This window comes from Babesia bovis, assembly GCF_000165395.2.
Source record: "Babesia bovis T2Bo chromosome 4 map unlocalized Chr4_1, whole genome shotgun sequence".
In the NCBI taxonomy this organism is placed as follows: Eukaryota; Apicomplexa; class Aconoidasida; order Piroplasmida; family Babesiidae; genus Babesia; species Babesia bovis.
The window spans coordinates 226896-244204 of record NW_026261571.1 but is presented as its reverse complement, the minus strand read 5'-3'; the positions used below and the strand labels follow the sequence as shown (position 1 = coordinate 244204).

Here is a 17309-nt window from a genome sequence, read left to right as displayed (position 1 = left end):
ACGTATACGTCTCGTAGACATTAATTGGATCACGGAGATTCGCGCTCCCAGATGCAATTACATGATCTAAATAGTAATTTAAACCGATTTGTAACATGTATATATTATGTTTGTTCTAAGAAATTAAATCGTAACTAAGTGTCTATAAAGTGATCGATGTGTCTTATGTTCCCTAGACAACAGCACTTACACATTGGTATCGATGTTGTCAATTTGTTATTACAGCTGCTCTATATTATAGACGAATGGCATTATAAGTTATCCTTCCATGTTTTTATATATTATAACATTACGTGCGTTGATGTGTAAGGCGCGAATCAACCCGGTTCTGAGTAACTTGTGCCTGTATACCAATCTATAACATAAAATGTAGAAATGTGAACTCAATGGATACACCAGGTTAAACTCACGTTTTAATTATAATCAATATTCCGATAGTTCTAGATATAAACCCTAGTTACGTGCCAGCGTAATGGCACATGGCACTTGTTTGTTATTGTTTACTCACTTTGGCAGAACATAGGCCACGCAAACCGTCTAATAATGTCATATAAAGTGTTAGAAGAGCTGTTAAATGCAACTGATCTATCAGATGAAAGTGACGATGTCGCATCTGCTACCAGCTGCTCTACATTAACTCTAGATGTTCATGATTATAATGAAGTATTAAAGGATATCCTACACGATGTTGATGGTGAGAGTCCCTCCGAATCGCATGACGACATAACTCCTGTTGGATCATCATTTCAAACGGCAAAACCATGTGATACTGATTTGGGTCAACAGGTTTTTAATGATTTTGGTCCTACAAGGAACACAAGCCTTTCAAGATCCTCATCACTATGTACTAACGGTGCAGTGGCTCCAGCAAGTTCTCGTGAGGATGCAGAGATACATGGAGATGTTAATGAACCGATACCTTCAGAAGATGCGGGATCGGATAAAGAAACTTGTGGCATAGATGTCAATGCTTCTAGATGCCAATGTCACATTAAGTATCGCACTGCCATAGGCAGATTAGTGAACACGCCATGCCCATTGTTGGCATTACTAAGACCTGTAGTTCATAGGGAACTATGTAAGCCAGAAACAGTGCACAAGATAGCCTATCTACAGAACTGCCGACGTCAATCACCAGATTATAGCAGCAATAGTTCTGATCATGATGTTGAATCGGATATTGAGATGCTAAATGACAGTTATATTTTGGAACCATCTAAATCATGCCTGGAGAGATTAGGACTATTATACAAACCAATAGATACTTCTGAAAAAGCGAACCTAATTATCAGATGCCGACATAATTTAGCTACTGCTTTGGAGCGTTTGCAATTGTTCAACGATGACTTCATTCCAATAAATTCAGGGCGATCTAACAGTGTTCTATCTGGCAAGTCTTTATCACCCTCGTGCATTATTGCGAGCAATAATTTTTTAGTGGTAGGCACAACTAATGGGTCACTCCTTGTCTGCGATATAAGCAATTACAATACGAAGCGCCAATTCAAGCCAAACCCAGACCAATGTGACCCCAAGGATTCGAAAATCCTAGTATGGCAGGAAATAGATACACAAAATGATGGTGGTGTAACATATGTCGATATAGTACCAGAGTCTAACTGGATATGTGTAGGTTACAGCAACGGCATGGTGAAGTTACTTAGGCTGAACAAAGATGCTGTACAAAACCAACATGTGGAACAGAAAAACGCGAACGCATCAGAAACCATTCCATCCCCGGAACCTGGACCGCAAGGCAGAGGGTTTGGTCTTATGGCTGATGCGGTTTCTTCGGCATTTGGAGGTTTCCGTAAGGCGGGACCTCATGTAGTCTGTTCAGCAAAACCATTTGAAAGTGCAGTTGTTACTTGTAAATTCACTGTTGGAGAATCTCACGATGAAATAATATGCACCAACGGTTCCTCAGTCGCGCTTTTAACATATAATAAAACTGTGCTCTCGCATAATCTTAACGTGAATTACGTAAATAACTTTACTTCAAGGCTTTTGGAAAATGATGACCTGGTTGATTTAGCATGCTTAGCCTCAAACCCGCAGTCTAAATACATTACTGGCGTGACTGTGAGTGGACTCGTTGCTTTTGCCACCATCAAGCGATGTTTTGTTATTGCCACCAGGCCTGAGCTATCGGTGTTGTTCAGAGTACCATTCACTGAACGTGCCAAGGATAGTGATGGCAGCGGGTACGCCATACCAAGCATAACATGGATGGTTCTGAACAACAGTGGAGAGATCATGCCGGTGTTACTTATAGTCCTCGGATCTCGCATAAGCTTCACCTTGTGTAACTTGGCAACAGTGAAGCGTGGAGGCCCACCAGTAACATGTACCCACGTTGGTTACATCAAGTTTGACACTGTTATCCGCAATGTCCATACGGTCAGCAGGGATATGCTAGCTGTAATTGACCTGAATAACATATTGCACATATTCCAGGTAAATGTGTTCAATAATGTCATGTACTACGATGTTATAAGGTCTGTTGACCTAGGTCAGGAAACTGCCGATCTTTGGCATACCATGGTTAACATAGGACCTACGATATCAGTACATGCGCGCACCGTAAAAATGATGGCTAACAGTTATAAAAAGTTCTCAGCACTTGTTTCTGAGCTTTTCCAAGGTAAACGCAACGAAGCTTACTTTGAGTTACGCGTGGTATCTTTATATATTCTGACCAGCAAGGGGCTATGGACATCTGAAATTCATTCATGGATTAAGACAATTGGTGACCTCACTGCAACTAAGCGCTTTGATGATGCATTGGCCATATCATATGCACTCAGCAACGGTATGGTACCCGGTCTACTTGATTATAAGGCATATGTCGACAACATCAAGAAGCTAGTAATGTATGTTCTGCATCAGTCATGTGCACATATCATTCGTCTATCAAAATTAATGGATACTGAACCCATTGCGGAAGAAGAACCTAACTCTGGTTGGAGCGACAAACTAAAGGATGACATTAGTACCCAGATTGACGATCTTTGCTGCTCCATGTTTGATGTTTGCCTTCGCATGAATTTATATGATTGCTTGAATGATCTTGTTTATAGGTGCTTCGCCACAGTATGTATGCACCAAGTGTTCGTCAAGTATGTGCTGCTGTACTACCACAATGACCGTGTGGAATTGGCATCCTTTAAATCCGTGGTTTTCGAATCAATTTTCAATTTCTACGACCGTGTTCTGGATTCACTGAAAAGTGATTACTTAGGTGACCTAACAAATATAGAGAATCTGCTAGTTTTAATGAGGGATAACGTAGAGCACCGTTATCGTGGCCAGTGCTGTTATGATGAGACTGATTTTCAAATTACAGTGGACGAACGCGCTTTGTTGGCTGAGATTTTGTGCAACCATTTGGCTAAGCTATATGTATTATGCTCACGTAATGTCATTGCATTAAACACTGATAAGACAGTATCCATGTTATCCAAGCATGCCTGTTGGCAAGTGTTTGTGTATTGCAAGGAATTGATCGCAAATGATATAACAGTCGCCATTGATAGTTTATATACAGAAAGTGCCAACAGAATCAACGAGTTACGGAGTGCATTGAGCCCATCAATAGGATATTCGCCATGGGAACAAACTGAAGGATTCTATGTAGTACGCGTGTTATATTCAGTTATAAACTCGTTTCTCACGTTTGACAACTGTGGACTTGGTTCGGAATCTGCAGTAACTAACTTTTGCAAGGTTCTGGAATACCTCACTTCCACGGGTTCATTTAAACCAGTCTTTCCATTGGTCCCGAATCTAATCTACGCTAGGTCAGATTTGGTGTACGAAGAAAAGAACATTGATTATGAAAACATGGATTGTTTAACATTTGAATGCTATGGCAGCACTGATGCAGTGTCGCCAGTACTTCAAAATCTCATGTCGTTCAGTCCTAGGTTGTTATTTACCTGCTTCGCCAATCTACTTATGGCACCCGATACAACTCTGGATCAGTATGCCGACATTCTGGGAACAAGGATCGATATATTCAATTTTGTGCTCAGCATCTTGATTCGTTGCCTCTCAACATTCGAGGGGAGTCAGTCAACATACACAGTGCGCTCTATGTTGTCCATGCTGATACTAGGTGTAGCCTCATTTTCTGAGTCGTGCTACCTCACCACTCATACCCAGGCAGTGGCTGTATACACGTTGCTAACAGAGGTTTGCGATTCGGAGTCTACCCCGTTTATACAACCAGGAGATTTGTCTACCAAAGAGTTAGTACTCCCAGATGGTAGCTTCAACAACGCATACTTTATACATTCCTTTTGTAAGGAGTCTGACCAAATCTACGACAATGTGCGCCAATTTAACATGACTCCTAGCACCACGCGTAATTTACTTATGCTCCACGTACGTCGGATTCTTTGTGCCATATATCGCAAGTATGATTGCCAGCCTAATAGGACTCAAAACGCCCATTTCGCCAATATTAAACGTCTTTGTGCAGGAGTGCTGCCTTTAGTATCTGATTTTGAAACACGTATATTCCTATGCGAGGTGACTGGCAATTACAGCGGCGCAATCAAGGCATGGGAATCTCTTGGTAATGGCAAGGTTTTTACCTATATCCAGCAATGCATAGATCATATCAAGTCAGGTACCATACATCCCGATTATACGGTTAATCAAATGCTACTACTAGATCCTTCAGTCCAGCGTGAGTTCGTGCTTACATTGATGGATGAGCTTCCACACCTCATCAAGGTAGACCTTCAGAGCTCAACTGCTTTGCTTATCGACATGTTCTCGATATCCAGTCTCGCAAGCGTGTTCAAAGAAGCCGCTTTGCAATCGTCACAGGATATTGTCCTGTCAACTCTTAAGGATACCCCTGATTTGCAGCTAATGGTATTAAATGCACTCTTGGGTGCCTCCAAGAACACACCAGATGATGGGCTTGATTTTGGTTCGGGTGACTATTTCAAGCAGTACCTACGTCTGCTTTGCAAGGACGACCCTAAAAGCGTATGCCCTTTCCTGAAGCGCCAGCATAAACTTGATATTCCCGAATGCCTATCTATATGCATTAAAGCCGGTATCCATGATGCCGTATCGCACCTGTTGATGCGTGCTGGTGATTTTACTGCTTCCGCACGATGGCTCCTGGAAGCTATATATGCAGTAGGTGAAGACATGGAGTGGTGCCTCCGACTAGTACATGATGCATGCTCATTGTGCCTTAAGTTCGAATACTGCACAGCGAATGAGAACCTGGAGTTCCTGTGGTTTGGCATTTTACGCTACTTGGTGGAAAGTGACCCCGTGGGCAACCGCTTCGGTGCTATTATCGAGGTAGTATTCCACAAGGGGATATACCAATTCACCAGGCTTACAAACGCACTTTTCGAATTGCGTAAATACAATTACGCTGACGTATCAACATTCAAAAGACCACTGCGCCGTTTATTATGTGATTTGGAATTCCAAATGTTCGTATCAACAGCATCGTCCTCTATGAGCACTGGTGTTTTGCGCGACCAATTTCGACACAGTGTAGGCCACAACCAGCGTGGTGTAATCCTAGGTGTAGATAGCGATGAACGCCCAAGGTCCTCTATAAAATGCGGTGTCTGCAAGGCTGCAATATGGCCATTACTATCGGAAGATGGACCTAAGGGAGAGTCCGCCACTTCATCTGGGAGGTATCAATCGACATTCAGCGGGAATTTGTCGCTATTAGAACGGCAAATCGGTGTTATGGCATCGCTTTCTGATAATGGGTCAAGTGCGCCTACGGGTATCACTCATTTTCACAATATGTACACAGACCGACTGTCCAGCTTGATGAATAAAAATACCGCTACTGGCGTACCGCGTTCTAATTGGAACAGAGCTATATCTGGTATAACAGCTCAAATTACGGATACCACATTATCACGGCGTGGCAATGAACCCATGTATGGACCGTCAGTTCGAGTATTCTGGTGCGGTCATCTGTTCCACGCAGCGTGCTCATCAAACAGTTGTGCTACATGCGCCTACGGGAACTAGACAACAGAGTAGCTAAAATTTAAAATAGTTATGCAATGCATATTGGGTGGTAGTTAGCAGATGAGATAATAAAGTAGGATCTACGCTGTGATCCATCGGTTACCTCAGTGTCATAGCCATTCAAGCACTCCAAAACACTGCTTTGTCCCATGTGGCCATATCTAATGTGCTTGTTAGGCTTCACAACCTCTGCATACAAACATACTTGACACCGCTTTGAGTCATCCGCTATGACCACTGACTTGCACTTGAGGTCAATAGAATGCTTAACTGGAGATTCCTCCATAGATGTAGTTAACATACGCTTTTTAGCGTCCTCAATTCGTTTACCATAATCTTCAGCGTCCTTTAACGATAGATAGACCGTCTTCTTCGATAGACCAGAGGTACTCTCATGCGTCAACGTGCACTCCGCAACTGTCTTCTGAATCTTATCCTTCCCAGTGTCAAGATTGTCGCTAATATCCTCACGCTGGCTAGAAAAAAAGTTAAGTGGGTTTCCTATTAAAGCATTGGTATTGTCGTTCTTAACGAGAGTATCCAGTATATGGTCTATCTCAGTACCATAACTGGCACAAAAACCAATTGATGCAGAATTTTCCCATTCATTTAAAGCTTGCTCATATTGAGCTGACGAGTTTATCGACGGATGTACCCTTGTCTTTGTCCCGAGGGCTGTTGCTGCATATATCCGTGCAAAGAGGATATATAGAAATAAAAACTTCATTGACTTCTCCATTTTATGATTACTGCTTTTTAGGTCTTTTATTTAAATGCAATATTCCTTTCTAAATAGCATAACTTATCATTGTCGGGATCACCCAGTTATAGGCTAATGTGTAACAGGATTCCTTTACTTATTCGCTCTTATTTAGCCCCAAAAGAACTATATAATTACTTTATAAAATAGGTATCTAATTTGTGTATTATGTAACGGCTAAAAGCGTAGTTCACCTTTACTTTGCCACAAACGCATCTCTGAGATGTTCGTGAGTTAATTACTACGAAATGGGTCTTCTAAAACCCACTTTACGTTTGTGATACCAGTTTAATAGGCTCTGTTAGAAATAATTAATACCTACATGTACGAATAACGGCATTGAGTAGCGTTTGGACATATCTTGCACATTTCAACCCATCGCGTCTTCGATGGCAATGTGCTCGGGTCGCCCCCTTAGACCAATTTTTCATTAGTGTGTACATGTAAATATTTATACAATTATATATTAATCACATATATTTCACTTGTCTATCAATTTTGAATAAAGGCTGTATACATTGGAATCCTCATCGACACTATATATAGAGATTAGCGCACTGATCGTTACGGGTCTATTATCAATTAGATATATCATCAATAATGGTGTCATGTTCTAGTTTAATTGGTGCGGTTATGCGCCGTTGTGTACCCGGACCTTTAGCTTCCTATCGACTTTTATCTAAGATACCTGGAGGATGCGGTGTGTTAGATCGTCATTTCAATGGCTTCCGCAGTCTCCATGTGTCTTCTACTCTTCTGGGTAGGTTGTATTAACATGCCGTTATTGTGTGTCAGAAGTTAAGACTATGAAATTGCCATCTCTTGGTGACTCCATCAGTGAGGGCACACTAAGTGAGTGGAAGAAGAACGTGGGTGAATCAGTGGAAGTCGACGAGCCAATTGCCATAGTGGAGACGGACAAGGTCACTGTTGACATTAACAGTACATTATCTGGTGTAATTGTTAAGCAACACTATGAAGTCGACGACACTGTGCTTGTCGGCAAGCCTTTCATCGACGTTGACGCTGGCGGCTCCGCCGCCGCTCCTGCGGAGACTGCATCTGGTGTTGACTCAAAATCACCGGAACCCGTCGCTGAGGTTAAAGCTGATGAACCAGCTCCAACAGAAACTAGGGTATGTTACCAGCTATCTTTGCATAATGTTCAGGTACAAATGACCCGTATGCGCAAACGCATTGGCGAGCGTCTTAAGGAATCTCAGCAGACTACCGTCATGTTAAGTACGTTCAACGAGTGTGACATGGATGCTATAATGGCCCTTCGTAAGGAGTTGAATGAATCTGGGAAGTACCCTGTTAAGCTGGGATACGTCTCAGCCTACATGAAGGCTTCCACTATGGCGTTACTCAAGATGCCCATAATGAACTCCTACATTGAGGGTGATGACATCGTGACAAAGCACTTTGTTGACATCTCAGTTGCAGTGGCTACGCCCACGGGCTTGGTGGTACCTGTCATTCGTAACTGCGAGGGCAAGAGCTGGATAGAGCTTGAACAGCAGTTAGTTGATGCCGCCGCCAAGGGTCGTGAGGGACGCCTTACAGTGGCCGACATGACCGGCGGTACCTTCACCATATCCAACGGCGGTGTCTACGGCAGTGTGCTAAGCACCCCAATCATTAACCCACCTCAGTCATCCATTTTGGGTATGCACTCAATCATTAAACGCTGCGTCGTGCGTGACGACCAGATGGTCATACGTCCAATAATGAACTTGGCCCTGTCTTACGACCACCGTTTGATTGACGGCCGTGAGGCCGTGCAGTTCCTAATTGCAATTAAAGAAGCCATTGAAAACCCGAAGGTCTTACTAGAAAACTAAGATGCAAATCGCTAATCACAATTAATAATTTAATTTTAACCGTGGTTACCCACCATGTGCATATGCTGAGGTGGCATTTTGGGCGGATGCGGTATATGGCGCACCGCACGGGCGTAGTAGTGTTGTATGATAGTGTCGATATCAGAGGTCATCACGTGGTCCAAGGTACCAGAGCAACGCACCGACATTGTGACCAATGCGGTCTGCGTACTCCACAAACGCATCGCATCAAGGTCACCAAACAAGGTAATCCCATCTTCTGGGTCAACGCTGACATTTCGCACCGCACGAAGCACGTTGCGACTCTCTATGAGCTGGGCCATTGACACCGCAGCGTCGATAACTGCACAAGCCTCATCAGGGCCTAGCGATACACCGGTATCGATAGTGCCAAATCTCACTAAGCCATCGTCTATACTGATACCCAGTTCATCGGGGTACCTGCTGCAACATCCCTGGAGATAGCGCACCTCAACATCAGATATTGGAACAGGTCCATTATGGTCAGAATGCGCCTGGCGCAATGCCTGGCAATCACCTCTCGCAAGAACAAACTCTACGTATCCATTCTGTACCCTGGTCTTTATAGACCCAAAGTACATCTCGCGACGGTTCCACCACATCTTCAACTGGAGCAGTACCAGGCGCTCGACCTCGGATATTAACTCCAGCCTGCCGTAAGGCGACTTCCTGGACATGAACCCTGACATGAGCTCAGAATTGTGCTTCACGTGCTCCAGGATCTCGTTGGTTTTATACATGCCCAAGCCTACAAACTGCTGGAAAGCATCCATGCGGAAATCTAAGTCACTATATACGTCACGCTCATCCAATTCTGGGATTTCCTGTAACGTATCGTAATAGACGTTCATGAGATAAAGCAAATCGCCATTTCCGTTACACAGACGCCCAATGGTCTCGTTGATATCCGAGAAAATGTATAAACAAACAAGCATAGCACCCAAAGCACTCCTTTCGTCGCACTCAGTGAATAGCAAGTAACTGTACTCCAGGCACTGCTCCGATATCATGTTGACACACGAAACCACAAGATCGTCGCCCTGCTTTGAGTTGAGGTGGTCCTGTATCGTGGTGTTGCCCATGGATACTAGGACATAGCAAGCTATGCAAGCTGATTTCATTGGGGATTGGTCATATAACGTATTCAACAACCCGTGGAGACCAGTTAATAGATGTGTATTGTCAGTAACTGACTTGACTAGGCACAGCATTAAATCGAGGCAACTCCGGGTGCTAGGGCCAACTGTAACTGCCACCTGGTCCTTCAAGGGCTCCTCAATGAAGTCATCAGTATCCGTGAACTCAGTTTCTACTATTCGCTGGATATAGACACAAAGGTCACTTGCAGCGTCAGGGGTACCCAGCTGGTTGACATCTATCCGGGATAGATACTCATGCATAGATCCATTGGCCAGACCACTCAACTCGATAGACGAACGGTCTATGTACGACACAGCTGTATCACCTATATCCTGGGCGTCGTCAACCAGCGCAGTGACGTCAAACTCCTCCTCATACTCTTCGTCCTCAGCAACCTCTTCACCACGATCATCGTAGTCAGTATCAGATCCTTCAGTAACTGCCACTGGCGTTTTCATCTCGTCGGTCTTTGGCTCTTCAATCTGCGATTCAGGTAATACCGGTACCTCCGGCTGCAAAGGTGTAGATACCTCCTCAACGGCACTATCGGAATCGCTTTCCGGTGGTGCAATAGTTTTCGAAAAGGTGCTCTTTTTGTTACTCGGGATAGCTGTTTTCGGCATTTTCTTCTTCTGCTTCTTTCGTTTGGCCATTTTCTGCGTGTCGTCAGGAGCCTTCTCGACGCTGTCCATGCGATCGGAGCCCATACGAACTAGCTCTAGTGAATCCGCTTGCTCCGCTGGTGGTAGGAACTCCAGGGCCTCCAGCTCCTTTATGGTGTTGATGAACTCCGTAGTCTCCCTGAATTTAAGAGTAGCAGGTGAATCTGTAAGCCGTTTGACCTGGGCGATAATAATATCACCAGTCCGTTTGTTAATCTTCCTAATGGCACAGCTCCAACGCCTGACGTTCTGTACCGTGCGAACACTGCATTCTTCCAATATCTGGTATCGCTCAATGTCCTCCTTTTCACCTGGACCTAGCTTTGGCAGCACACCAAGCTCACGGAGCAGTGGCAGGAGCCACTCGAATATATAGTGTTGCAACTGCTTCTTGGCGTCGCAAACAACCGCGCCATAGCATACAAGGTCCACGGAATCCGAACACATCCACTTGAATAACAGCAGTGGGTAGTCGCTGTCGTCGACCAATGGGAAAGGAGTTTGCGGAGCTGCACAAAGCGATACCGGTGCACCAACAATGAGTATGATGATATCAGGGGCCTTCGGGTTAACTCTACGCTTTGAAATGTCGACGTACTGCGCCAAATCAGCTTCTGGGTGCATAAAGGTAAACCTGCGCCTGCCACGGCGAATTGGGTTATTATCAGGACGAAGGGCATATAGCACAAAGCAATCCCTTGGTAACGGCTTCCATCGCAAGTTCAAGACACATTCATACTCCTCAGAGTCGCAGGGACCTCCACATATGCACTTGGTAGTGCCCTTGGTACGCTTTGCCTTGCTGCTTTGTACGAAGGCACTATCTATCTCAGCATTCATCTTGTTCAGCATTAGTCTCCTAAGGCCCCAATAGAGATGCTCAACGCGCACAGGGACCTTTTTACCACTCTCTTCGTCAACGCACTCGTGGTAAACCAGGAGCCGCTTGGTTGGGACGAACTTCTCTTCAGAAGCGAAGCCTTCACAGCCAGATAGGTCATGGGAAGTTACTATACCAATTTCAAAGGCATGCTTGATGCGCAGAGCCTGCGTTTCGTTGTATCGCCTCGACTCCAGCAACGGGTTGGGATACGCCTTAAGGCCGTGGTTCTCCAGACGCAGCAAGTCAGCAAAGCCAGCCGCAACATTAAAGTCATATCCCAGGTTTTGCTGGTATAAAAATGAATTGTACTCTCCCCAACGGCGTAAAGTAGCTATCGCCCCGTTATTACTCGAGCTGTGAGCTCCATTGGGGTATTTAATGACCTCATTGATATCAGGGAACAGCTTGGGATAGGCGGAATGGGCAGTTTTCTGGTTAATAACCATGTCACGTATGGCGATATCAAATGGCGGTATTATGCTGGCGCAGGTATCAGGCGTCTTCTTGGTATCCTTGGCCCGGGTCTTACGCTTGGGATCCGTTGTTTTGGACATGTACATTAGGTCGCCACTCAACGACATTGAATCACTCGCTAACCCAGGTGTATAACGACCCACTTTAGGTACAATATCCACGAAATCAAGTGAAAACGGGCCCCGGGAAACACCGAAATCTGAGAAGTAGGAACTGCTTGATAGCACAGGTGAAGTCTTGGCATCAACCTGGAGAGCCTCGCAAGTACATTGGTAACTGGCATTATGAACACCAATGGACATACTGTTACTAGCCGAGGCCTTGGCACACTCATTCTCTATAGCATCAACGATGCGCGCAACATCAGCGCTCGTGTACATGTGGTCGAATACCTGGTTGCCCAACCCTCGTTCGGCATCCTGTACGTGGACTAGCATTTTAGTAATGAGCTCCTCATAGATATCACACAGCATGTATCCACAGCTAGTCTCAATGTCACTGGCGCTATCGCGTATCCCGTAGAGCGCCCTTGTCTCTGGTGATAAACTGTCTGTGTTAACCTTTTGGTCAAAAACACTCTCATTCCAAATTACACTCGGGGCCATGGCTTCTATCTCGCCCTTGATGTTTTCACCTGGGTACAAAGTCTCCAGGTAGGCCCTTAGAAGCTCGTGAGGACGCACGAAGCCATATACCAGAACACGGTTCTCCCTGAGATACTTGCGCATTTGGAACACTGTGGGCAAATGGTACTTGGCGTCGAAGAAACGCATAATGCGCAGCTCCTCGCCCACGGTCAAGTCATATTTCGTATCGTAGCAGTCCACGAAAGCTCCCTCGAGGACATCGATGTTCTGCGAAAGCGTGCCGTCGAATACGAATAGGTCAGTGCTATGGTCAGTGGTAGACGTAGTTGCGCTAGAAGGCTTTGCCGCTGGTATTGCACTAGACTTTATCTTGTGCAAACCCAGGTTGGTCGCAATGGCGTCGGGGTTGTCCGATATGGCCTTAAGGTACAACAAGGTCCTGCAGTCGTGGGTATACCGCAGGCATGCATCCCAGATGCATTCCACTAGGAACAATGCCGAGCGTTCTGAAGTGGCCTTGAAGCCATTGATATCAGAAACCTGCTGTACATCCTTGTCCTGGCGACTCAGGTTCCAGCAGTCCTTGCAGAAATACTCCAAATGGCAGCGCAAAATCTGTATATTGCGGAATAGAATAGTGGATGGCTCCCTAAGCACCTCCTTGAGGTCCTCACCAGCAAATCTACCCTTATCGGTGAGTAGCAGAGCTGGGCAATGTTCCGAGCACTTGGTACATTCACAGCCGCACCATGACTTGTCGGTATCCCAGCGATAGACCTTGTGCAGCGCCATGTGCTCGCCAACCTCCTTTAGCATTATCTCAGCAGTGAGGTGGCAAAACTCCTCTTCGAAAAATCGCTCACGCTGCTGCAGGAAACGTATTAATGTCTTGCCTTCTGACAAGTTTTTTACATCGTTCAATAGGTAATTGTTCTCCTTGGATGCATAGAAGATCCACTTCATAAATGGCTTAATGGTTTCTGCGCGATTTAGACGCCTGCAAAATTCCTTATCCGTGATGGGCTCAATTTTCTTTAGGTTCAACTCTCTCTTATGCATGGTATTCAACGCGTTCATGGAGTAACCATGTAACTCACAACTCAATCCTAACCTAGGATGGCGCTGGCCAATTTTACGATTATATACCAAACTGGCAATGGTGTAGTCTAGTACCACATCACTATCCGACTCTTTGCTGATAGGAATGTCCTCAAGCTCGGAGTCCTGCTTCACTGGTACTAGTGATGTATCGCACAGTTTCCGTGAGGATGACTCCGAGTCAGTGCCCTGTGAAGTGTTGCAGTAAACCCTGGAGCGAGAGGACATATACGTTGGCGTAATGGAGCCACTGGGTGTCACCATGTCTTCACCAGATAACTGTGACCTGTATTCCATGGATTCCATCTGTTTCTGAGCCATGACGGCAAGTACTGGGTTTGAGAGGTCCTGCTCAGTGACGCCAAGTGCCTCTAGCGTGTCATAGAATAACTTGGGGTTCCAACTCTTAATGTTACCAGAAAGGTCAACTTCACCCACTTGTAACATGTCGATGTAATCCTCGGCTACATATATCGCAGCTGCACAGAAAAAATCACGGTGGCACTTCCATTCAGTGAAGTCCATCTTGGTTAACAGCTTCTCGACACGGCCTTCACCTATACGGTACCAAGGACCATCTTCTTCAGGTCGTAGCAGTAGAGAATGGAAATTGCCACCAGTACCGTCAGATCGTATATCACCCTCCCTAAGAATGAGGGCATATAAAGAATACCACTTAACATGGGCCGAGTGCTTGCCTTTCTTGCAGTCGCCTTCGAAATTACCGAAGCCATCGCTCAGGATATCCTCAGGCTCATCCTCTTCATCGTCCTCTTCCTCATCGGAGTAGTCGCAGTAAACTACAGGGCCGGAGCTGCCCCTGGAGTCGCTAGTGTTGTCACCAGCAGGTGCCATCTTCTGCGGACTCTGAGGACCCGTGACGTCAAAATGGTCCTCAGGTGTCGCCGCACCCTCACAAAGGTTAGTGCAGTCAAGACGCAGCGGTATATCGAAAAGCTCACCCTTCTTAGCATTTTTCGCTGGGTATAGGTAGAAAAATAATACTTCGGGGAATTTAGACATGGACTTGGTAGTGTTTTCAAGTGCCTTTTGCAGTGAGTGTGAGTGTTTGCAACGGATGTATATGCTTGCTATATCGTTAACTTCACCATTGTGGAAAAGACCTTCATTATCACCAGCACCAGAAAATAGCGATTTGCACGTCGCTTCAAGGTCAGTCTGGTCCCTCAAGTACCACGGCAAACTGTACTCCGGGCTGGGTTCGGAATTGCCCTTGGCATTGGCCATTAACCGACGCTGCTTTATCGTATGCTTGGCGGCAGCCAGGTCCATTAGGAGCATGCTGAACAGCTCAGTATGTATGTTTATCAACTGGTCCTGGGTTTCTAGGACCTGCAAGTCACTCATGTGCATTGACTTGAGCAACAACTTGATATTTGGTGGCTGTGGAACTAAATGGTCAAACACATCACCCCGGTTCCCGATGCTGTAGCTAAGTGTACCCGGCAAGAGCTTGTAACTCCCAACCTGGTCATCATTGGTCCCAAAAATGTTACTCGGGGTATATAAGTGGTCCATTATACTCTCGCTGGTACTGCCATCCGGGTTGGCGCGGCGTTTAATCTCCCATTCGTAACGCCCACCGTCAAAGTAACAGCAGTGCGGGTTCTTAAACTCATCATTATCGTCATATCCAGGAACATCACTGGGCTTTGGGAATGGAGCTGGTATATGGACTCGGCTCCATGGAACTGCAGTGCTTTTAGGTTGACGCGATACCGACTGCTTCTTCGGTTGCAAGTTACTTTCATACTTGGCAGCAGGTGACCTGTCGTTAATATTACCTAGCCCAGAACCATCCGTGCCGTCCGAAGCACTGTGGCCCATCTTGACATTCGGCATCTTGGGGAGCAATTCATACAAGTAGTATTTCGACAGCTGATGAGGGTCGATGCCTGCGTGCTTATATGCCATGCAAGCAGCGGCAAACGGGTACAACTGCATGTACGCAAATGTCTTCTGTAAGGCCAGAATTATACCATTCCCGCTCTTACCACCCTCTTCGGTGGGTTCCGGAGGTATCCACATGAGAACTCGCTTCCTGAATTCACGCAAGTGATATAGAATGTGAGTCATAAGCGCTAAGAGGTCAGCATCCAGAGTGGGTTGCAACGCTGGTATCACGGAGTCCAGGAACCTGAGGATAGTGTTGTTGGATACCGTAGGGTGCTCATCAGTCTGCAGACGCATTATCGACTCTTCAGCATTGGGCTCTATGTAGTCCTGGTTCTCTATAGACTGGTTTGTATCGGTTATGGGCTCAGGCTGTATTGGTAATGGCGGTGGAGGCTCCTTAGCATCCGCTTGAGGCGGTGTCATAGGGGCATCCACTTGATTAGCCTTATTGTCAACGTAGTACCCATAGTCGCCATCACGCTCCTTGTCAGAAATCGCCGCAGGAGGGGCATTAGGCAGCGCTGCAGGAGTTGCAGTACCGTAGTTACCACTACCTGGAGCACGGAACTCGAACGTATAGGAAGGTATGTTTAAACTGCTGTCATGGACAGATATCAAACGCTTGCATTTGCCCGAACCGTTCTTATCCGACTGCATCTCCGCTGATAGCTCGCGTTGAGCACGATTAGGGATGTACTCCCACATCATCTGCGGGTGGTACAGAGGAGAATTGGACCATAACATGGAATACGGCGGCTCTGCCTTACCTCGAACTAATACGGTACCATCCTCATCCATGAACCCGCTAGCTTTGGTCAGCCTACTGTGGGAAATCATCTTCTGCCAACCACGGCTTGTAGCGTCACTGGAAAAACTCCAATGCGCCCAGGAAGTAACCGATTGCTTTGGGTCCTTAAAATTAACAACCGTCAACTCAAAACGTACGTTGGGGAATACCCAATACTGCGGATACCAGTCTTGAACAGAAGCCTCTACGAAAACCGATAAGTGACTTGCTTCACTATCAGTCCCAGCAGTACCCCGAGGGTGTAACAAAAGCTTGTAGTAAAACCCACGGCAGTGGCCTTCCATGGGCGACTCCACATCATTTTGAGTTTTAGCCAGGCGCCAAAACGATCGGACGGCGAACTCCACACCAGTGGAAGTATCGTCCGTAGACATACTTGATTTCGATTCCATCATGCCGTTAGTACAAACGTAACACGGACACTGCGGATCGTCGTGATAAAATGCATCCGGCTCCCCAGTATCCGGGAGTACCGGATCAGAAGAATAATCATCTAGGCGTCGCTCATTTCCCGAGCTACGCAATCGATCTAACATCGGGCCACTTGACTATATGCAGTTTAGAAGGTACAAGCTCGCATTGCAGGCTTTATAACCCTCTAAAAGCACACAGTAGTCCCTTGAACCTATGATACATGTTTATAGGGCATTAGTAAGATTATTTCTCACGATGCATATAAAAATGACGGCTACACCCAGGTATCGAGTATCGCGAATTTTACTATCCACTGACGCAACACTTACCTTTATGTAATATAAAGATCGCAGACTATTCCAGTGGCTTACGATGTGTAGATTGTACTACGAGTTGCGATGAATCTACTGTGTTTGGTATATGGTCCATACACCGTTGACTAATCACCATCTACGCGTTGTGACGACCGTATAATACAGAAGTAGAGCTACGTTTCTATATGTAGCTATATAGTATGACACGCAAGGCACTCGATTAGCGCTACAGCGTAGGTAGGCGCGTGGGATGGGGAGGTAGCCTACTATAATAGCACGTTAACTTCTATGGGTAGAATTTATGTATACTGCTCGGATACGCAGTATTCTTTATTATTCTGATTCTGACAGTAATTAAAG

The 17309-nt window shown here is 45.7% G+C and overlaps 4 protein-coding genes across 4 annotated transcripts; 2 read left to right on the top strand and 2 right to left on the bottom strand.

Annotated features, from left to right (window-relative positions):
* The first annotated feature begins 483 nt into the window (after positions 1–483).
* On the top strand, positions 484–6077 carry BBOV_IV004860 (uncharacterized protein). Its single transcript, XM_001610365.2, has one exon. It carries the CDS (start codon positions 544–546, stop codon positions 6025–6027), a length of 5484 nt encoding a protein of 1827 aa, XP_001610415.1. The 5' UTR covers positions 484–543; the 3' UTR covers positions 6028–6077.
* BBOV_IV004850 (putative integral membrane protein) lies at positions 6006–6827 on the bottom strand. The gene has a single exon (XM_001610364.2). It carries the CDS (start codon positions 6764–6766, stop codon positions 6056–6058), a length of 711 nt encoding a protein of 236 aa, XP_001610414.1. The 5' UTR covers positions 6767–6827; the 3' UTR covers positions 6006–6055.
* A 413-nt stretch (positions 6828–7240) lies between these two features.
* On the top strand, positions 7241–8658 carry BBOV_IV004840 (dihydrolipoamide succinyltransferase family protein). Its single transcript, XM_051767436.1, has 3 exons — positions 7241–7547; positions 7583–7923; positions 7957–8658. The coding sequence occupies exons 1-3, from the start codon at positions 7388–7390 to the stop codon at positions 8629–8631; spliced, it is 1176 nt and encodes a 391-aa protein (XP_051623246.1). The 5' UTR covers positions 7241–7387; the 3' UTR covers positions 8632–8658.
* On the bottom strand, positions 8638–17143 carry BBOV_IV004830 (uncharacterized protein). Its single transcript, XM_001610362.2, has 2 exons — positions 16965–17143; positions 8638–16846 (listed from the first exon to the last, which is right to left on the bottom strand). Exon 2 carries the CDS (start codon positions 16755–16757, stop codon positions 8667–8669), a length of 8091 nt encoding a protein of 2696 aa, XP_001610412.1. The 5' UTR covers positions 16758–16846; positions 16965–17143; the 3' UTR covers positions 8638–8666.
* Positions 17144–17309: the final 166 nt, after the last annotated feature.